This window comes from Clarias gariepinus, chromosome 18 (genome assembly GCF_024256425.1).
Source record: "Clarias gariepinus isolate MV-2021 ecotype Netherlands chromosome 18, CGAR_prim_01v2, whole genome shotgun sequence".
Lineage (NCBI taxonomy): Eukaryota > Metazoa > Chordata > Actinopteri > Siluriformes > Clariidae > Clarias > Clarias gariepinus.
This window is the reverse complement of record NC_071117.1, coordinates 28207512-28227215: the sequence shown is the minus strand read 5'-3', so window position 1 is coordinate 28227215 and position 19704 is coordinate 28207512. Positions and strand designations below refer to the sequence as shown.

Here is a 19704-nt window from a genome sequence, read left to right as displayed (position 1 = left end):
TTATACCGTGTGCCTTTTGAGAGAAATGCAGATGTGAGCAGAGTAAAACAACAGGGACTGCCTGTTTGTGATAGTTTCCCCATCATTCTACCTTAATCACTGATTTTCTTTTTAATTAGAGTGTGATGGCCTTGGATGCTGATAAATAAGTTAATTTTTGTGGATAAGACAGAATTTAATCTGGCCAAAATCTGTAGAATCTGTAGAGTGAGGGATGACCTGCAGTATGTTATTGTGTTGCACATTGTTAAGTTCCAACATGATCAACAGGTGCATGTATTTTCAGGCCTATGTATTTAAAGGAATCTATGTTGTGATTTACAGTGTTGTATTGCGTTAATAAATCTCAGTATAATATATCAATATAATTAGTATAAATTCTAAGATCAAAATAATTTCACTGTGTCTTTAGTATTCTCTCTACAGCATCATGATGAATCATGTTTCACATATTCTATAATACTAAGTCTAATGGGTGTATGAAGAACCAAACTGTAAAATTATTCACATCATGTGTGGGTGATCTAAAAAAAATGTCTCCATGTTTTTCTAATATTATGAATAATTTTTTTTGAACATTGGACAGTCTGTATTACAAGTACCATTTGTTTTTGTGTGCCTATTAATAAAAATATATATTATTATTATTATTTTATATTATTATTATTATTAATATTGTTGTTATTATTATTATTATAATTATTATTATTATTAATAATAATAATAATAACTGTAAGGAGTGTAGAAAGAGAATGTGTGTGTTAGAGAGAGAGCGAGAGAGAGAAAGCAAAAAATTATGTAAATGACTGTGAATATTATCCAAAATACTTTCACTTTCAGTTTACAATAAATTATGTTCTTTCAAGAAGTGTTATTAGGTTACAATGTGGTTGATGGTGTGTGTGTGTGCGCGTGTTTGAGAAAGAGAGCCTGAAAAGTTTAGATTAAATGTTATGCTCATTGTGTGAAGATCTTTGAAAAAATAAAATTAGTACTGAAGTACTTTTTTAGCAATAGAATATAATGATAGTGAGAGGTTATCTATAATCTTCTGTATTTGCAAATTAGTGTGCTTTGTATTTGTATTTTTGAATTAAGAGCAAATGACTCAAAGGCAAAATGAAAGAGGTGTGTGTGTGTGTGTGTGTGTTAAAAGAAAAAGTAGGCTGGGCTTAAAACCTTTGGGTATAAAAGAGGAACTGAGTGGCTGTTCTGACAGTTGCACTGGTGAAAAACAGTAAGTATGTCTTTACTAATTTGTAAATTAAAAAATCAAATTAAATTTTGAAATATAATGTTTTTGGAGTATTTGTTATTTCTATGACTGCATATATCTAGAAGTATCTTTCTTCCTGAGACCCAATATTAAACATTAAAATATTAAATCTTTTTCAGATTTTTCATCAGTGAATTAAAAAAAATGGGATCGTCTGAATCTAAATCTCCATCTCTAGGTAAGTTTGATAAGCAGTATGACGAGCATCATATTACTCAATATTACATAATTACATTAAAATGCCTTATTATTTGGTTACAATTTATTATTTGTATAAATTTCTTATTCTAATTATGGAAAGTAATCTGGAAGTAACTACAGTGAAGGAAATAATTATTTGACCCCTCGCTGATTTTGTGTCCAATGACAAAGAAATGAAAAGTCTCAGAACAGTATCATTTTAATTGTAGGTTTATTTTAACAATGACAGATAGCACATCAAAAGAAAATTTGAAAAACTAACTTTAAATAAAATTTAGAAACTGATTTGCATTTCATTGAGTGAAATAAGTATTTGAACCCTCTAACAAAAAAAATAGTGTCTTTGAATCTCATAAATATATTAAGGAATTTAAATTTTATAAAATTTCAATTCTTATGTAAATGCACAACCACAACTTATTTTGTTTTTCTGTCTTTCTTTAGAATATGATACACCTTGGAGAAAAATGGGGTAAGTTGCATTAGCTTTGATAAAAATAAAATCTACCTTTACCTTTTTTTCCATATACTGTAAGTCTTTTCATGACCATGCTCTTATTTCAGCCTCAATACCTGTAAATATCAAAATTGTAATTTATGATTACATATCAGCTTACCATGTTTTGATTCTGATTTTATTTTATTTGCTGACTACATTATTTATCATCACTCATCATCTATATCCTGTATACAGGGTCATTGGGGGCCTGTAGCCTGTCAAAATTAAAATGTTATTTGTCACATACACAGTACGATATGCAGTGAAATGCTTATATGAACACCAGTGACCTTAAAAATAAAAAAATAAAAACTTATCCCAGGAGACTTAGGGCACGAGGCACACAGGGTGTCAATCCATCGCAGAACAGGGTGCAAATCCAATGCATACACACAGTCACACGCTCATTCACACACTATGGGCAATTTGAGAATGCCAATGAGCCTAATGGGGGGGGGGGGGGGCACCGGAGTACCCGGAGGAAACCCACCAAGCACAGGGAGAACATGCATACTTCATGCATACAGACCCGATGCAGGAATCAAACCCTCTACCCTGAAGGTGCAAGGCGACAGTGTTTACCACTGATCCGAGCCTTAAAAGTTTGTTATTCTAATCACTAAGAAATGAAATGACAAGATGGTACCAAATCTTGTTTCTTTTTTTGTTGATGATAGGGAAAAACATACTTTACAAGAGAAACTGAGGAACTTTACACTCGACAATCCTGAGATTAAGTTTGTGAGGATTCTGGTTGCTGGTGAAGTTGGAGCAGGAAAGTCCAGCTTCATAAACTCAATTAATAATGCTTTCCAAGATCGAATCACCAGTGGAGCTCTTGTTGATGCAACAGCTGGAACCAGTTTCACAAAAGTTGTAAGTGCCTTAAAATGTTTAGTGGTTTGCTTTCTTACCTCAGACCAACCAAGGGTGTTTTCACATTTCCAAAAGAAAATGTTTTACATTTAGGCATTTGGCAGACGCTCTTATCCAGAGCGACTTACATTTTTACCTTATTATATCTGAGCAGTTGAGGGTTAAGGGCCTTGCTCAAGGGCCCAACAGTGGCAACTTGGTGGTTGTGGGGTTTGAACCTGGAATCTTCCGAACCGTAGTCCAATGCCTTAACCACTGAGCTACCCCTGGCCCCTGGTTTTATGGAGTGTGAAAACTTTCCAAACTCATGAGATGATCATGAAAAAAAATCTTTTGATCCTCTTGTAAACAATGTTCCAAGGCTTGTTTCAGCTAAACGTTGGAATGGTCCTGTGACATGGTGTGCATTAAAAACATGAAGCTAATTTGTTAAGCTATTTTTGTCTTAAAGCATAAACAAGGCTTAAAATGTCCTACAGCATGTGGCATATGTTGTTGTTAGTCATTCGGCTGCTTCCGTTGAGAGGTCGCCACAGCAGGCCAACCGATCTGCACAACAACTTGGCACAGGTTTTACACCAGATGCCCTTCCTGATGCAAACCTCCCATTTTACCCTGGCTTGGGACCGGCACTGCATCCAGTGGCTGGGGTTTGGGCATTGGCTGCGAATCGAACCCAGGCCTTCCGTATGTTAGGTTAAAAACCTAACACTGAGCCGCCAATGATGTTGTTGACACTTGTTATTATCGCAAATCGGCTTTACAGAATTAAAATAAAATTAGGGAAATAAGTACAAAATGAGGGATAAAATATGTATAAAATCAAAATGATCAGTTTGACCCTGACAAGCAAGCTGAGGGCAACGGTGGCAAGAAAAACTTCCTGAGACTGCAATAGGAAGAAACCTTAAGAGTACCCAGACTCAACAGGGGATCCATCCTCATTTGGGTGATAACGAATATCAGGAATTGTTTTGCAGTTATACTGTGTGTTATGTGGCATTCATGAGGTGTGTTTAAGTTAATATGGAGACATATACAGCATAACTGGAATCTTTATGTGTTCTCCAACTTACTGCAGTTCTGTAGGCAAGTGAGGAAAGCAATTACCCTCTGGTTGGGGAATAAGGTGGTCCTGAAACAAACAAAAAAACAGTTTCATTTTATGAAAATACCTGCCAACCAAGTATTAGGTGTAAAAGCATATTACGGTGTCAACCTCAGTTCCTAAAGTGGCACAGCACAACATAGTTCAATATTTTGATAATTTTAAAAAATCAAGAGAAAAAAACAATCATAAACAATTTGTCTTTGTCTTTTAGTACAAAACCCATTACATCAGGGAAAAGGATGGCAAAAATTTACCTTTTGTTTTCAATAATATCATGGGACTTGAAAATGGAGATAACCAAGGTGTACAAGTACAGGACATTGTCACTGCCTTCAACGGGCTTCTTAAAGAAGGATACAAAGTGAGTAGAATATTCTGAATTTACAAAAGAAGACAAAACAACTACTTTCAGCATTCTTACACTCTATAATATTAAACTTGTAATTACTGTATATGTTAAAATATTGTTTAAATACTCTGTCATAGTACAACTGTAGTTTAATAGTAACTCACAAAAAATGATTTTTGTGTGGGTAATTATGAATAATATTTAACCATTTATTAATTTTCAGTTTAATCCTGTTAATCCAGCATCCAAGAATGACTCCACATACAAAAACAATCCCAATGTTTCTGATCAAATCTTCTGCCTGGTCTACATTATAGCAGCAAACAACGTGTCACTCATAGATGTAAAGATTATTAACAAGATGAAACAGATCCGTGAGGCGGCTTCAGAGTTAAGTAAGTCCTGCTATGACAGTTAGAATTCAAATAAATAGGTAAATATTTTTAATAAAAATATATACATAATCATTTAAAAAAAATGTATACACACTTCTGGAAAAGAAAAATATAATATAAAAGTAGTTTTTCTTTTCCTGAAGTGTATATAATTATTTTTGACTGACTGTACCGTATATCATCTCTAACCCTAGAGAAACTGTTTCTAGCTGTTATAAAATAAACAGTTTCAGATATTCTGCAATCTTGATGGTAACTAGTTAATAACTATATATAAGGTGACACTGACTAACAGGAATTTTTTAAATGCGTATCGGTAGCCATTAGCAGGTGGTAGCACTGCAGGTTAGTAACATTTAGTTAAATATACTTTAGTATTTCTACAAGTTTTAGGTTTTAATTACTATGAATAAAATTTATTTCTTTTATTACTTCTAGTTTTATTGGATTGTAAAAGAGTTCCCATTTTTTTGTGTCACCTTGTATTATATATACATATATTATATACACTTATTATATAATACACTTATTTATTATATATTATACATACACAGAGCATCCGTAACATTAAATACATTATTAAAAACATTACAACCACCAAGATTTTGAGTTTGCCTTGTGCCACCTGCGCAGCTATTAAATTTCTGGTCCTAAGTGAGAAAGTAATTGCCTCTAAACCTAATAACTAGTAAGCATTTGTGATAACTGGCAATAAGTCTTTAACATCACTGTCGCTGAATTTTGGCCCACTCGTCTTTGCAAAATTGTTAACTTTGAGGATTTTCGAGCATGAAAAGCCTGTTTAGGGTCATCTCAATCTAATTAAATTTTAAGCTTTGACTAGGCCACTCCATAAACCCTAATTTTATATTTTCAAGCCATTTAGAAGTGGTCTTGCTTCTGTGTTTTGAATCACTGTCCTGCTGCATAACCCAAGGGCACTTAAACTTGAGGTCACAAACTGATGACTGAACATTCTCCTTTAAGATTTTCTGGGAGAGCACAGAATTTATGGTTCTCCATAAATGATGGCAAGTCGTCCAGGTTATGAAGCTGCAAAACAGCCCCAGACCATCACACTACCACCACTCTCTCATTTTGTCTCTCATTGTGGTTCGCTAGTCCGAAAGCCCTAGAAATTTCTTTGTAACCCTTACTAGACTGATATATGTCAATTACTTTGTTTCCCCTCTGTTCTTGAATTCCTTTAGATTGTGTTGCTTTTTAAGATCTTTTTTGAGAATCCTTCACTTTGTGAGACAGGTTCTATTTAGGTGATTTCTAGATTCAATGAGTCTGGCAATAATCAGGCCTGAATGGGTTAAGTGAAATTTAACTTAGCTTTTCAAAAATTGTAGTTACAGTTCACTCATGATTTAGCAAAAAGGGGCAATTACCTTTTCACATAGTGCCAGGTAGGTTTGAACACTTTTTGTTTAGTAAATGAAAAATTAATCACAGATGAGAAATCCAAAAAGGAGATAAAATAAAGATTAAGTTTTGTCTTAGAGCCTTAGAGTAGCGCAGTGGTAAAGTTCTCGCCCTATCATCTGGAGATCGTGAGTTCGAATCCCACGTGATGCTGTAACCTCTCGCAGCCGGCGGTCTAGAGAGAACTGATTGGCCGAGCTCTCTCAGAGGGGAGGGATGAGAGGTACTTCGTGCTCCCACATTAATCACGGCTCTACAGCCAATCAGGGCGCCTGTGAGCTCATGCATGTGGAAGGGGCGGATAGCGCTGTCCTCCAAGTGTGTTACTCCGCCCCCAACAGTGCGTGAGCGAGCAGTTCGAAAAGATGGTTCGGAGGAAAAACATGTGATAGTCTTCTGAGTGGTAGTAGCCTTAATGTGGGAGCCCCCTAGTGATGGGGAGGAATTGAACATGACTGAATTAGGAAGAAAATCTGGGAAAAAAAAAACTTTTGTCTTAAAACTACTCAAGCCTGTTAAAATTCACTGTTATTTTAGCGAAAGTGAAAATATGAACTAATTAAAAAAATATATATTAAAAATATTTAGTTCAGCTTTTCTAATTAAAATCTATAGGTGTGAGTGTTTGGTTACATGGAGCAAGTAGCTTATTAGTGGCTTATTTTAAAGTCATGTAACTGTTCATAGCATTTACTCAACGTTTTGATTTCACCTACAATATGGTGCAGTTTAAACTTCAGGCAAATATCTAAGTACTGCAAAAGGATTGGTAAATTCTGTCCAGCAGTCGATTTAAGACTCACTGACAGTTTGAAGCTTGCGAAGTACACCATCAAAACCAAATATGCAGAAAAAAAAATAAAAAAGAGTATTTGGCTAAATCTGCAATGGCATTATATCCAAAAACAAATAATACAATATGGAGTTGGTCCCTCTTTTACAGCTATAACAACTTAAACTCTTCTTGGAGGGCTGTCTACAAGATTTTAGTGTTTCTATGGGAATTTGTCATTCCCTCCTATTTATTCTGTACAGCATTTATGAGGTCAGGCACTGATGTTGTATGAGAAGGCCTGGCCCGCAATCTAACCTGAAGAGCATCTCTGGACACAACACATCAAACTTTGAAGCAGATGGGCTACAACAGCCATATCACAAAGCTGGTTTCTTGAACATGACACTGTACTCAAATAGCAGCAGGCTCTGAAGGCAAAAGGGGGAGCAAGGTTTGCCTAATGAAATTTCTGATTATTATAAGTACAGTAAATGATCTTTGGCATAAAATCAGATATAGCAACTCTGCTTTATCACATCCCTTAATCCTTTATGATTTCCTATAACTGCATGCTCTACAAGTGTTTTAGTCCTTTCATATCATATTTAACTTGTTGTTTTCATTTTACTGTGACTCTTAAACTCTTCATACTCTTGTACAGATTTGCCTCAAGTAATCATCATGACAAAAGTTGATGAAGCCTGCCCACTGGTTAAAAATGACATAACTAAAGTTTACACCAGCAAGAAGATCAAAGAAAAGGTAATTCTGTAATTAATGATGTATAGTAGAATTGTAGTGCATTACGATATCAGGATATAACAGATATATTGAAACCTACATAAATCTAATAATAAAATATTATTGCATGGCTGCTGTCAATAATAAACAACAAAAAGTTTACCAGTAATCTGCACAGGCTATTAACTCCAACCCTAACCCTCCTAAGTGCTTCTGGGGTATAACTTTAACTGTATTACTTAATCAATTATTTATTTAGATTTTTTTTTTTGTCCTCAGATGGAAACGTGTAAAGATCTGCTGGGCGTTCCAATGAGCCACATCTTCCCAGTGAAGAATTATCATGAGGAGATCGACACAGTCAATGACCTGGATGTTCTGATCCTCAAGGCGCTTGAGCAGATTGTGAATATTGCCCGTGAGGCTCTAAGAGACCAAAAATCTCATGAAAATGTTAAGTGAAAGCTTTTTTTTTTACTCCTACATTAGTGCAGAGTGGCAGGATAGTAAAAAGGCTGTAGTGTAGATATGTATGTGTTTATGATTACTGTCATTATCACTGAGGTACGTCTATTATTCAAAATAACATTTCATTGTTTGACTGTATTTCACTTAAGCTACATTTTTTCACACAGAAATATCACAATAATAGTTTTGTCACCTTTGCCTGGTGTTTTTTGGATGTCATTAAAACATTTAAATTCAAATAATTTAATTATATCAACATTTAGTTAATTTAAATTGATTTTCCTTAAAGTAAAAAAAATAGAAACTTGTATAAAACTGTTAAACATTGATCTAATAAGATTTTTAAAAAATGTATACTATGCTTAAAGAATGTGACTCCTTAAAAGTTTAATCAATCACAAACCCTTTAATAAAAATGTTTAAATATTCATAGTACACTGTTAAATTCTTCAAAACTGAAATCATGTCCCACAAACACTTTCAATATCAAACAAAAGCCTAAAGTTATTTCACTGAATGCTTTTGAAAATGTTAACAAAGTTTGTGCAGTAGGCATTGCAGGGAGGAAACTCACTCAGCGACTCACTCACTGTCCATGCTGCTTTATCCTGTATACAGGGTCGCAGGTGGAGCCTATCCCTAGAGTCCCAAATTTGAATTATTAATGTTGGTAACTTTCAAAGCATGTTCCAAGCTAGGAAGGAATTTTTATATGCAATTCATACAATAAAAAAATATATTCAGCTCATTTTGTTATGAATTATATTTTAAAATAATCGAGAACAATCATAATATATGTTTGTTCTCGATTATTTTAAAAAATAATTCATAACAAAATGTACAAAACATGTTTTTATAGTTAAAAAGAGATGCAAGAGTAACTTTACAATAATGTTTTATAGATATTAAACTATTATGCAGGCCCAAAGCATTCAAAACATTTATCATCTTCATTAAGTAATTAAGCAATCAACTAATTCAGTAAGCCTACAGTGTTAAGTAGTTGCAAATCTCCAAAGAGGAAACACCAATAATTAGCCAATCTGGGCTTAAACTGAGCTGAAGGACTGAGTCAACCATGCAGCCCAAAAATACTTTTGTCCAGTGATGATGTGGTGTCCAGTTCATGTGTGAAAATGGTTCCTCATGCATCCGAGTCCTGGAATATGCTCCGTGCCATCAGGGAAGAAAAAACTCCATAGATGTGATGACCTGGTGATTTAGTACAGTCAGGTGGTGAGCTGATTTCATTTTATTGCCCCATAATGTTGCTGAATAAGTCACTGAAGCAACCCCAGATCATAACACAGCCTCCAGAGGCTTCTACAGTGGACACTATGCATGATACACAGACTTCTTTGTCAGGGTTTTTATACGCATTGTACCAGATTAGGTCCAATATTACATATAAAATTAATTGCAGAACTTAACTTCATTATAAATAGATAATAATAGAGAACAATCCACAGGTCTTCAGGTAAATTATCTTTGATTGGTTGAGTTTTTTTGAGAAGATACAATATAAATAGAAATTTACACATAACTGTTCACACACTCACTTAAAAGAACATACTTTACTAAAGATTAAATCTCTTTGTTTTTGCAGCCGTTTTAAGCAAACTTTTACTTTCTCTTTACCTGAAGTCATGTGATTTCCAGAAACACAAAATGTGCTCTTACAGTGGTTGCTTTTGTACACTGGATTAGTGGTACTATTGCATTACATTGCATCATAGTATTTTCATATTGAATTTCATATCATGATAACTACAATTATTAAAGTAGTCAGCGTCAAATTTTAGAGGTGATAATTAGTCACAAAGTTAATATTTGGTTAGAAAGGAGGGCTTCCAAAAGAGTAATGCACAGGAACACAAACTACCTAAAGTGTGCTACTGTAAGTTTGACTGAACGTAGCCTAGATCAAAAACTTTGTCCTATTTGTAGATAACGTATGTACTTATTCTTTAGTTTTTTTTCCCAGAAAAATTTAGGTTAAAAGGGAATTCAGGAAGAACACAACATGTCTACGTAATAAAACATGATGGTCATCACTAGATTAATAAGGTTAAACAGCCATAGTGTGGATCATTTTTGACTCACCCTCGTATTTTCTCTGATTTGGTAAACTTTATGCTAGCTAATATAAATTTCTTGGCCACACAGTAGCAGCAGTTTGCTAACCCACAACATTGCTAACATTACCTAATATTAATTTCCATATCATTGTTCTTAAATAACATGATGTAATATCATGTTATTTGTTTGTATAATGTTTGTAAAGGAACCTTATTCAATTACAAAAGGAATTCAAGTCAGTGCTCCTTAATATTCTACATGCAGTAGATGTGTTAGAGAGGAAGGTGGAGAAGGATGCAAATGTGTATAAGAGCAGAGGTTTACTAATAAACTCCAAGCAGACAAATAGACGGTGAGTGAGTGAGAGAGTGAGTGAGTACATATTTGGTGCTTGTGGTCAGATGCAGTGTTGCAGAAACATACTATACACCCATGAATCAGATATTTCCTGTCAAGACGTGTGTGTGTGTGTGTGTGTGTGTGTGTTCGTGCAAGTATGTGTGGGAGAGAAATTGAGACGGGGGGGTGGGGGGGGGGGGTGGGGGTAGCTGGCCATTAGGTGAAAGTGAAAGAACAAAATGATTTAGTAGTTTTGTAACGGTTGCACTGAGCTGGGACTGGGTAAGTACCTTTATGTTTTTGCTGTAGCAGAACAAAATACTTTTAATTAAACACAAGACATTTTTGGGTTTTACAGGGTGCCAGCATTGTGATCCACTAAAACATTTTCTTTCTCATCTTGTTGATACTTTTTGGCCTGGAAAGACGATCAGTATTAAAGGAAGAAAATCAGCAAAAATGGGTACCAGCGCCTGTAAAAGGTTAGACTGCTTTGTTGGAATGATTTTAACGAAGTTAAATAAAAATAAAAGTTTGAAATAAAAAAAATATATATATTTTATTTTATTATTTATAAAAAATAAATTTTTATAACTAGTTCATGTTCCTTTTTGTAAGTTCTGCATTATATCTTTATTTATAGACTTTGATGAACCCTGGAGAGAGGTGGACTGGAGGTAAGTGGTTTATTTTTTTTTTAACCATTTTTTCAATGTCACTTAAGATGATGTCTCCAGAAAATAAATATCCACTTTTTAATATAACTTTAAGGCGTGATCATGGCTGACCCGTTTGAGATATTAAAAATCCCTTTACAATTTTGCATCCTCAATGTCTTAAGATCACATCAGCCTGGTTTGGTGGCGATTGTATAATGTACTCCCTAGGAGGAATAAATTAAAATCCATCGGGTGCATTTTGCGAATGTCCCAAAATAACTGGCCTCCTGTTGAGTTGAGCCCAGAATATGCAGTGGGAAAATTGTTCGGCTCAATGAGCTGAGCAATGAGCACATGAGTGTCATGTCCATATGTGCAAGTGTGAATGAGCTCTGCAGCAAAATATCTTGTATTTACGCCCGTGGCCCAGATACCCTGCGCCAAAAAGCGTCACACTCTTATGTTTATTGTGATGTAACTGAATGTGATGTCACTGAACGTGATGTCACTGAACATGTCATTCAATATAATGTCACTCAATATAATGCCAGAAAATTATTAACCACTTTTCAGCACAAGTTTAAGGCCCGTTTGAGATATTAAAGAATCCCTCTAGAATTTTGCATCCTCAATGTGTTTAAATCACATCGGCACAGTTTGGTGGCGATTGTATAAATTCCCTAGGAGGAGTACTGTATATCAAAATCCATCTGGTGCGTTTTTGCGAACAACCCAAAATAACTGACTTCCTGTTGAGTTGAGCCCATGACCCTCAGGCACCCTAATGGCAGCAGATTCCAACCTGTCTGCCAATTTTCATGAGTTTTTGAGCATGTTAAGACCCCCAAAAAGTCCAAAAATGGCAGGAGAATTTGTTTATAACACTTAGGAAAACAAGAGGGTCCTGTGCACCCTATAGTGCTTGGGCCATAATAATAATAATAATAATTATTATTATAATAATAATGTAGAAAACATTATGGCTTTCAGAAAATTACCTTTTGCTTGTATTTCAGTTAAACCATAACCAATTTTTCCTAAACAGCTCCAAAGAACTCTTGAAATCTGACTTAAGACAACTTCGGCTTAACCATCCAGAAATCAGCCATTTCAGAATACTGCTTCACGGACCAGTTGGAGCTGGAAAATCCTGCTTTATCAACTCCATAATGAGCGTATTCAAAGGAAGAATTGTAGACAAGGCAAAGGAGGAGTCATCTGCAGGAAAGAGCTGCACAAAAACAGTAAGAACTGATGTGCACTTTTTAATTTTATTGTAATTACACACTCATTCTCTATAGAGCTTAGAGTTCAGTGTGGCAGGAAACCTGGAGCCTATCCTGCGGGCCTCAGGGCACGAGGCTGGGTAAACGCTGGATGGGGTGTCAAGTCTTTGTAGAGCATACAAGCGCACACATCCACACACTATGGGCAATTTTGGAATGCCAGTTAGCCTAATCTACATGTCTCTGGATTGTAGGAGGAAACTGGAGTACCCGGAGAAACCCAGCAAGTACGGAAAGAAAATGCAAACTCCACAATACACAAACCTGTGGGAATTAAACTCTAGATCCTGGCTGTGTGGTGTCTGAGTGCTAACCACTATGCCACTGTACTGCCTCAACAGTACATAATTACAGTACAGTAATTATATTTCTGTAATGATAATCAGAATATAAGTTTAAAATATTTGTGACATGTTCCAGGTGTCAAACAATCATAGTTTCAAGCTTATTTGTCATTTGCCCAAAATGTCAGTAACAATTGTACATTAAAATGCTTGTTGTGAGCCTCAGGGAGTTTGCTCTGGGTTTCCTCTCACAGTCCACCAACATTTAGGTTGGGCTAATTGGTGTTTCAAAATTGCCTGTTGTGTGTGAGTGTGTACTGTATGTGCTTGTGTGTCCTGCAATGGATTGGCACCCCATCCAGGGTGTACCTGCCTCTTGCCCTGGGATAACCTTCAGGCCTCCTGTGAGGTTGTGCAGGATAGGTGGTACAGAGAATGAGTGAGTGAGAGGGGACAATGCCGAAGATAAAGTGCAGATAGAACATACTGTATGTGTTTTAGTGAAGGTTAAACACAGCAGTCCCTAATGTCCTGCTGGAATTAACACTGGACATTTGTAAGCAGAATACTCTGAGGAGGAGTAAAGCACCTTGTATGAGATCCTTTTTACAACACTGATGTGAGTGTAAAAAAAACAGCCTTGAAGTCAAGTGTAAATTTCAAATATTTTTTAGCTATACTACCATCCTGCAGAGTTTAAAAAGTCAATAATTTTGCATTAATTATTTGCAATCAATGCTTTACATGTAAAATGCATAGAATGATGGAATGAACAAAGCATTGATTGCAAATAATAAATGCAAAATTATTGACTTTTTAAACTCTGCAGGATGGTAGTATAGCTAAAAAATATTTGAAATTTATGCTGTTTATCATCTCTTTGTGTGTTTTGACTGTTTATGTTTAGATTTACATAAGGTATTTGCTAAACACAGTCCTGACACCACTTTCCTAAAAAAACAATCCCCTCAAAAAAAGTAAGATTGTTTTGTCTCCATAAGCATAAAATTAGTTTTTTTTATCTATTTGTCCTGATTTATGCCCTGTCTGCCTCGTGTTTTTTTTTTCCACACTCTCACTTTCTCCATGTGCTCGTGTTTACCCTAGCCTGTCTGTATCCTTTCCCACGCCCCTGTTTCCCCCCTGTCTGCACACCTGCCTCTAATCCCCAGCTGATTACTCCAGCATTTAAGCACGCGCTGTGGGCTGCTTAAATTGCTGGGTTATCTTGTGTATATTTTGCCTCTATTCTCTCGCGTTTTATTTCTATGCTTTCACATTGCCAAGTTTGTTTGTTTCCTCGTTTTCTCGTCTCTCGCTTTTCGATTCGGATTGTCGCTTCGCTGCTTGATTTCCCGGCTCTTGACCTAGCGCTTCCTTGTTTTTGACCACGGCTTATGTTTAACATTTTTTTTTTGGATAGTCGCTTCGCTGCTTAATTTCCTGGTTACTGATTTAACGCTTCCCCTTTTGACTACTGCTCTCGTTTGCGATTTGGCTTAGACTCTATGCTGCCTGATCTCCCGGTATTTGACCTTCGCTTCCGCATTCCGACTGCGCTCTTGTTTAATGTTGCTGTCATTTATTTGCTGAATTCACTTCGGTCCGCTCCACCTGTGACAGAATAGTCCAGCCAGCAATAGGAATCCAGCAGATATTGACTGCATAAAAATCGGCGCTGGAGAGTCAAGGTGCACTTTTCGGAGCTTACCAGCAGGAGCTGCTCAACACCAAGCAAACTCTCGCTGATGTCATGGCCCAGCTCCAACTTTCTCCGGCGCAAAGTGCAGCCGCCCCTCACACCTATGAAGGAGATCTGGGCACCTGTTGCTTCTTCCTCCCTCAGTGCATGCTGATATTTGAGCTCCAGTCCTCCATGTTTTACACTGAACGCTCCAAGGTCACATACGTGATAACTCTCCTCTCAGGACGGGCTTGGGACTGGAGCACTGCACTTTGGGATGCTCATGACCGCTGCTGCTCCAACTACGAGGATTTTGCTAAGCAGATGAGGAGGGTGTTTGATGGCTCATGTCACGGCCGGGAGGCCGGTTACCAGTTGTTTAAACTCCCCCAAGGTTCATGCTTAGCCTATGACTATGCCATAGAGTTCCAGACCCTAGCTCTCTCCAGCAGGTGGAATGGTCGGGCCCTGATTGATACCTTTTTCGAAGAACTGACTGAGACACTCCAGGATGTGCTAATCTCCCAAGAAATTCCCTTGTTACTCTAAGATCTCATAGATCTAGCCAGCTGAGTGGATTCACGCCTTTGAAGTTTAGCCAGACTTTCACCACCCAGAGACTTCCCACGAGTTCCCTTCCCACAAACTAACCCTCAGGAGGGACCCATGTGACTGGACAGAACCCGCATCTCCTCTGAAGAATGATGCCACCGCAGAGTGGATGGTGCCTGTTCCTACTGTGGGAGATCTGGTCATCAGCTCAAGAACTGTCCCATAAGAAGTGGGCATCCTTGAGCCCAGCTGGGAGGACTGGGAGGTGTGACTCCAGGAAGGTCCCAGATCAATGCCATCTGCTTACAATTTTCCTCATCCACAAGCATTGAACCCACCTGGTGCAGGCATTGATTGATTCAGGTTTAGATCGCAATCTGATCGATGCAGCATCAGCCAAGGCTCTAGGAATCCCCGCTCTACCCTTGGAGACCCACCTCAAGGTTCAGGCGCTCGATGGCAGCCCGCTCCCATCTATCACCCACAGAACTCATCTTGTCAGCCTAAGGGTCTCGGGCAACCATTTAGAGCAGACATAATTGTTTATCATGGAGTAGATCACACGCTACTATTGTCCTAGACCTGCCCTGGCTAACCGGTCAAAACCCACAAATCGATTGGATCAGGAATAGATTCATAGCTTGGAACCCGTCATGTGCCATTACCTGTTTGCGAGCTGCAGCAACGTCCTGCCTCAGCCCTGCATCTGTGAAGAAACCGCCGGATCTCCTTGAGTACCATGATCTCAAGGAGATCTTCAGTTCATGATCTCAAGGAGATCTTCAGTAAATGCTGTCTCTCTGCCTTCCCAATGACCCTATGACTGCTCCATCGACCTGCTCCCAGGCACCATGCCTCCCAAGGGCTACCTATACTCTCTGTCACCCAGAGACTGTGAGACTATAAATCATTACATATCGGATTGTGGGAAAGCTCCATTGCTGCCCCCTTAACAACCCTGTCCTCTCCCAAAATGCGTTTCCGTTGTGACACTAACAGTAAAAAAGCTGTTCTGCTGTTCTCAGAACTCAAGAAACGGTTCACGTCTGCTACAATCCTGACCATTCCAGATCCGTCTTGTCAGTTTGTTGTGGAAGTTGACGCCTCCCGCATAGGGGTAGGAGGTGTACTTTCCCAGAGAACTGCGCATGACAACAAGCTACACCCCTGCTGAGCTTAATATCGAGACCAAGGTCTAGCAAGCCCTGTCTCGTGACACTATTGATCTAATTATTATTTAAGAAATAATTAAAAACAGTATTTGATCATTTAAACAATCTTTTGTTAAACTGTGCATTTCTTTTTACAGTACAAGACTTTCAAAACCACTGATGCAAATTGCGTGGCTTTGCCATTTGTCCTTAATGACATTATGGGTTTGGAAGTTTCTGACGAAAAAGGAATTCATCCTGAAGACATCATTAAAGCATTGCATGGACATGTAAAGGAAGGCTACAAGGTAGAAAAAAAAAGAATAGTAATTTTTTTATTTTAATTAATCATAATTCTTCACACAAAACAGATCAATGATATAAAATACAAAACAATGCGCCATATATTATTTATAACTGTGAACATTAAGAAATTATGCAATATTTTAAAGCATTGAAGCAATTTTAATTTATCGCTTTTATTTTTATCATTCTCAGTTTAATCCTACTTCTCCACTGACTGAGACAGACCCAGACTTTAATGACCCCGGTCCAAATGACAAAGTTCACTGTTTAGTGAGTGTAGTGTCTGCAAGTAGCATTTCCCAAATGGGAAATGAGGTTATTCAGAAGATGAAAATGGTGCGGATGGCTGCACTCAGAATGAGTAAGTTACTAAAGAGATATATAACATATAGTAATCTTATGTTTATTACCTTAATTGGCTCGGTTTATTTTTTTATTTCCATGATTTTACTGTTTTACTGTATGTTTTCATTGTTATTTTTTGTGCACAAAGTAATATTTTTTAAATAATGTTTTTAAAAAAACAGCAATTTAGAAATGGTCAATTCCTGCTTTAATAATAAAATTAAAGGATTTCAGTGTTATATTAAAAGAATGTTAATAATTGTTATATGGAGCTTGCTTAATAGTTATGCTGTGAGGTGTTATGGTTTATGTAAAAATGGCCATGACTTATTATTATTATTATTATTATTATTATTATTATTATTATCAATAATAGTTTTGTAAAGCCTAAATTTATTAAAATGGCATAGAATACATTTTAAAATTACTATATTTACAAATTTCTTTTTTGTTTTCCCTATCTGTATATGCCAGATATCCCTCATGTGGTTGTGATGACAAAGATTGATGCTATTCTCTGCTCACGGGATAAAAATAATCTTAGTGAGGTTTACAAAAGCAGGAAAATCAAAGAAAAGGTCTGCTGAACCTACTGTATGTTTACTGTTAATCATATTGCAACCATTTCCTCTAATATTTGGTTCACATTAGGTCTGTTTTTTGTTTGTTTTCTTATGCAAATTACAATTAACTTTTTAAAAGCTTATTTATTAGTTTTTTTATGACTTTTCACATTTTCTGTATGTCTAGATGTCTGAATGCAGTCACAGACTTGGTCCACCAATGAAGTACATCTTCCCAGTGAGCAACTATTATGAGGAAACGAAAACAAATGACAAGAAAGATGTACTTATTCTGATGGCATTAAAGTCAATTGCAGGATTTGTTCAAGATTACATCGAAGACATCTGAGTTACCTGCTAAAGCATTCCATTTACCTTATTTACTTAATTATAAATTACTAAGGCAATTCATAAATCTTTGACCAACTAACTATATAATAATCTATTCATTAATGACAGTCAACGGTGTTGCAGTTTTTTATTTGTTTATTATTATTATTATTATTAATATTATTATTATTAATACTAATATTATTATTATTAATATTATTATGTTGAGCAGTTACTGGTTATTCTGTTTATTTAGCTTGCTCATTATCCAGTAGTGCATAAAATAGCATTTTATCCAGTACATATCAATATTTTGTAGCTCACACTACTGCTCAATAGTTTGGTATCACTTACAGATGTCGGCATTAAGAATGTGTGTTTTGCGAGATGCCACAATTTGGCGTGTGGCATGCCGTTACTTGCCACAAGCAACATTTGGGAATTTAAATAAATGTTTTGTGCTTCACTGAACATCTGCCAGATGGCTCATGGAAGAACTTTATCTAAAAGCCGGACCAAGTACAACGATGAATTGAGCCTAAAACAATATTGTTTCCAATGTTGAGGCAAACATGAATTTTATTTTGTTTTACAACAGATATTTCATAATGAACGTGTGTATATGTGCTTCATATTATTTTCATAATGATGGAATGAGATGCCCGAATTTGTGCTTTAAAAGTTTCTTATATAGTTTTTGTAATTTCTTAACACTGACAAAACAATGAAAGATATGGCAATAAATGGTATTGGTGTAAATGGTATTAAAATATATTTAATTTCCTGATAATATGCTATCTGATGAGCAAGAGAGTGAGGGAGAGCGACACGCATAGTTTATCGCGCGCTCTCGGGTTAAAGTGCACAAAGCACAAACTCTACTCTCTCTTTCTTTCTATAAATCCTCGGTAAAGGCATAAGCCCCGAGAACATCTTTAGTTTTTTGTTTTAGTTTCCAGAATCCTGTCCGTTCTCGTGTAGACGGCGGAGCTCTGTTTATTTTTTGTTTTCAGTTTTCGTTTGGTTTCCTTGTAAGTTTCTTAATTAATAATCCCACGCTATCTCTAAACGGAGACACCATCACCAACACATCATCAACACCCTGTAACAATATAAGGAGAAAAATGGAAATTAAGGATGTCTTGAAACATAATGCAGTAACTCTTTATTCATTTGAACACTATAAAGGTGTTAATGTTTCATACATCCCTTTATTTGTCCTTTCTGTTTGTGCTTAGGCTTCACTAAATTTTTTTTGATAAAACGCACACATTTATCTTGATCAAAACGCTGCCTTTCGTTAAGTGAAAGTGCGAGCCGCGGGTTTATACAGTACACGCTGATAAATACATTTTAGATGGATTTTAAAGCATGTTTTTTAGGCACTGTGTATCTGCACTACGAGTTTGTGTGTGTGTGTGTGTGCACGGAGAGTTTGTGTGTGTGCCCGGAGAGTTTGTGTGTGTGTGTGTGTGTGTGCACGGAGAGTTTGTGTGTGTGTGTGTGTGTGTGTGTGTGTGTGCACGGCGAGTTTGTGTGTGTGTGTGTGTGTGTGTGTGCACGGCAAGTTTGTGTGTGTGTGTGTGTGTGTGTGTGTGTGTGTGTGTGTGGCGTGTGTCTCGTATTGTATTGTAGTGTGTTTGTGACGTTATTTTCTCCTTCAAACATGCTTCCAACAAACCAACCAACCCTGGCCCTCAGAAGGCTACGTGTCATAGCCGATAACTGCTCCTTTGATCTGCTGGTAACGGCGGGGCACTGCTAATCAGTGTAAAGTAGCCTGAACAAGTCAAGCTCTTCCCCAAAAATAGTGTAAATGTCTGCAAAAACACTAACTATTAAAATGTTAAGAATTTAATTAAACACGAATATATAAATTAGATCTTCTTTATACATAATATTTTCATTATATATAAACTCATGCTCGGGTACTTTTACTATGCTGAAGTACCATTTAAAGCTATATATTCATTTCTCTTTTATTTGCTTACTTACTTACTTACT

General features: G+C 36.5%; 2 protein-coding genes across 2 annotated transcripts; both read left to right on the top strand.

Moving 5' to 3' along the window:
• Positions 1-1401: 1401 nt before the first annotated feature.
• LOC128506600 (interferon-induced protein 44-like) lies at positions 1402-10180 on the top strand. Its single transcript, XM_053477128.1, has 7 exons — positions 1402-1454; positions 1922-1949; positions 2654-2852; positions 4175-4324; positions 4536-4707; positions 7575-7675; positions 7934-10180. Exons 1-7 carry the CDS (start codon positions 1421-1423, stop codon positions 8114-8116), a joined length of 867 nt encoding a protein of 288 aa, XP_053333103.1. The 5' UTR covers positions 1402-1420; the 3' UTR covers positions 8117-10180.
• Positions 10181-10783: 603 nt separating this feature from the next.
• LOC128506601 (interferon-induced protein 44-like) lies at positions 10784-18735 on the top strand. Its single transcript, XM_053477129.1, has 8 exons — positions 10784-10822; positions 10967-11022; positions 11184-11217; positions 12245-12443; positions 16315-16464; positions 16655-16823; positions 17282-17385; positions 17558-18735. Exons 4-8 carry the CDS (start codon positions 12369-12371, stop codon positions 17717-17719), a joined length of 660 nt encoding a protein of 219 aa, XP_053333104.1. The 5' UTR covers positions 10784-10822; positions 10967-11022; positions 11184-11217; positions 12245-12368; the 3' UTR covers positions 17720-18735.
• The last annotated feature ends 969 nt before the right edge of the window (positions 18736-19704 follow it).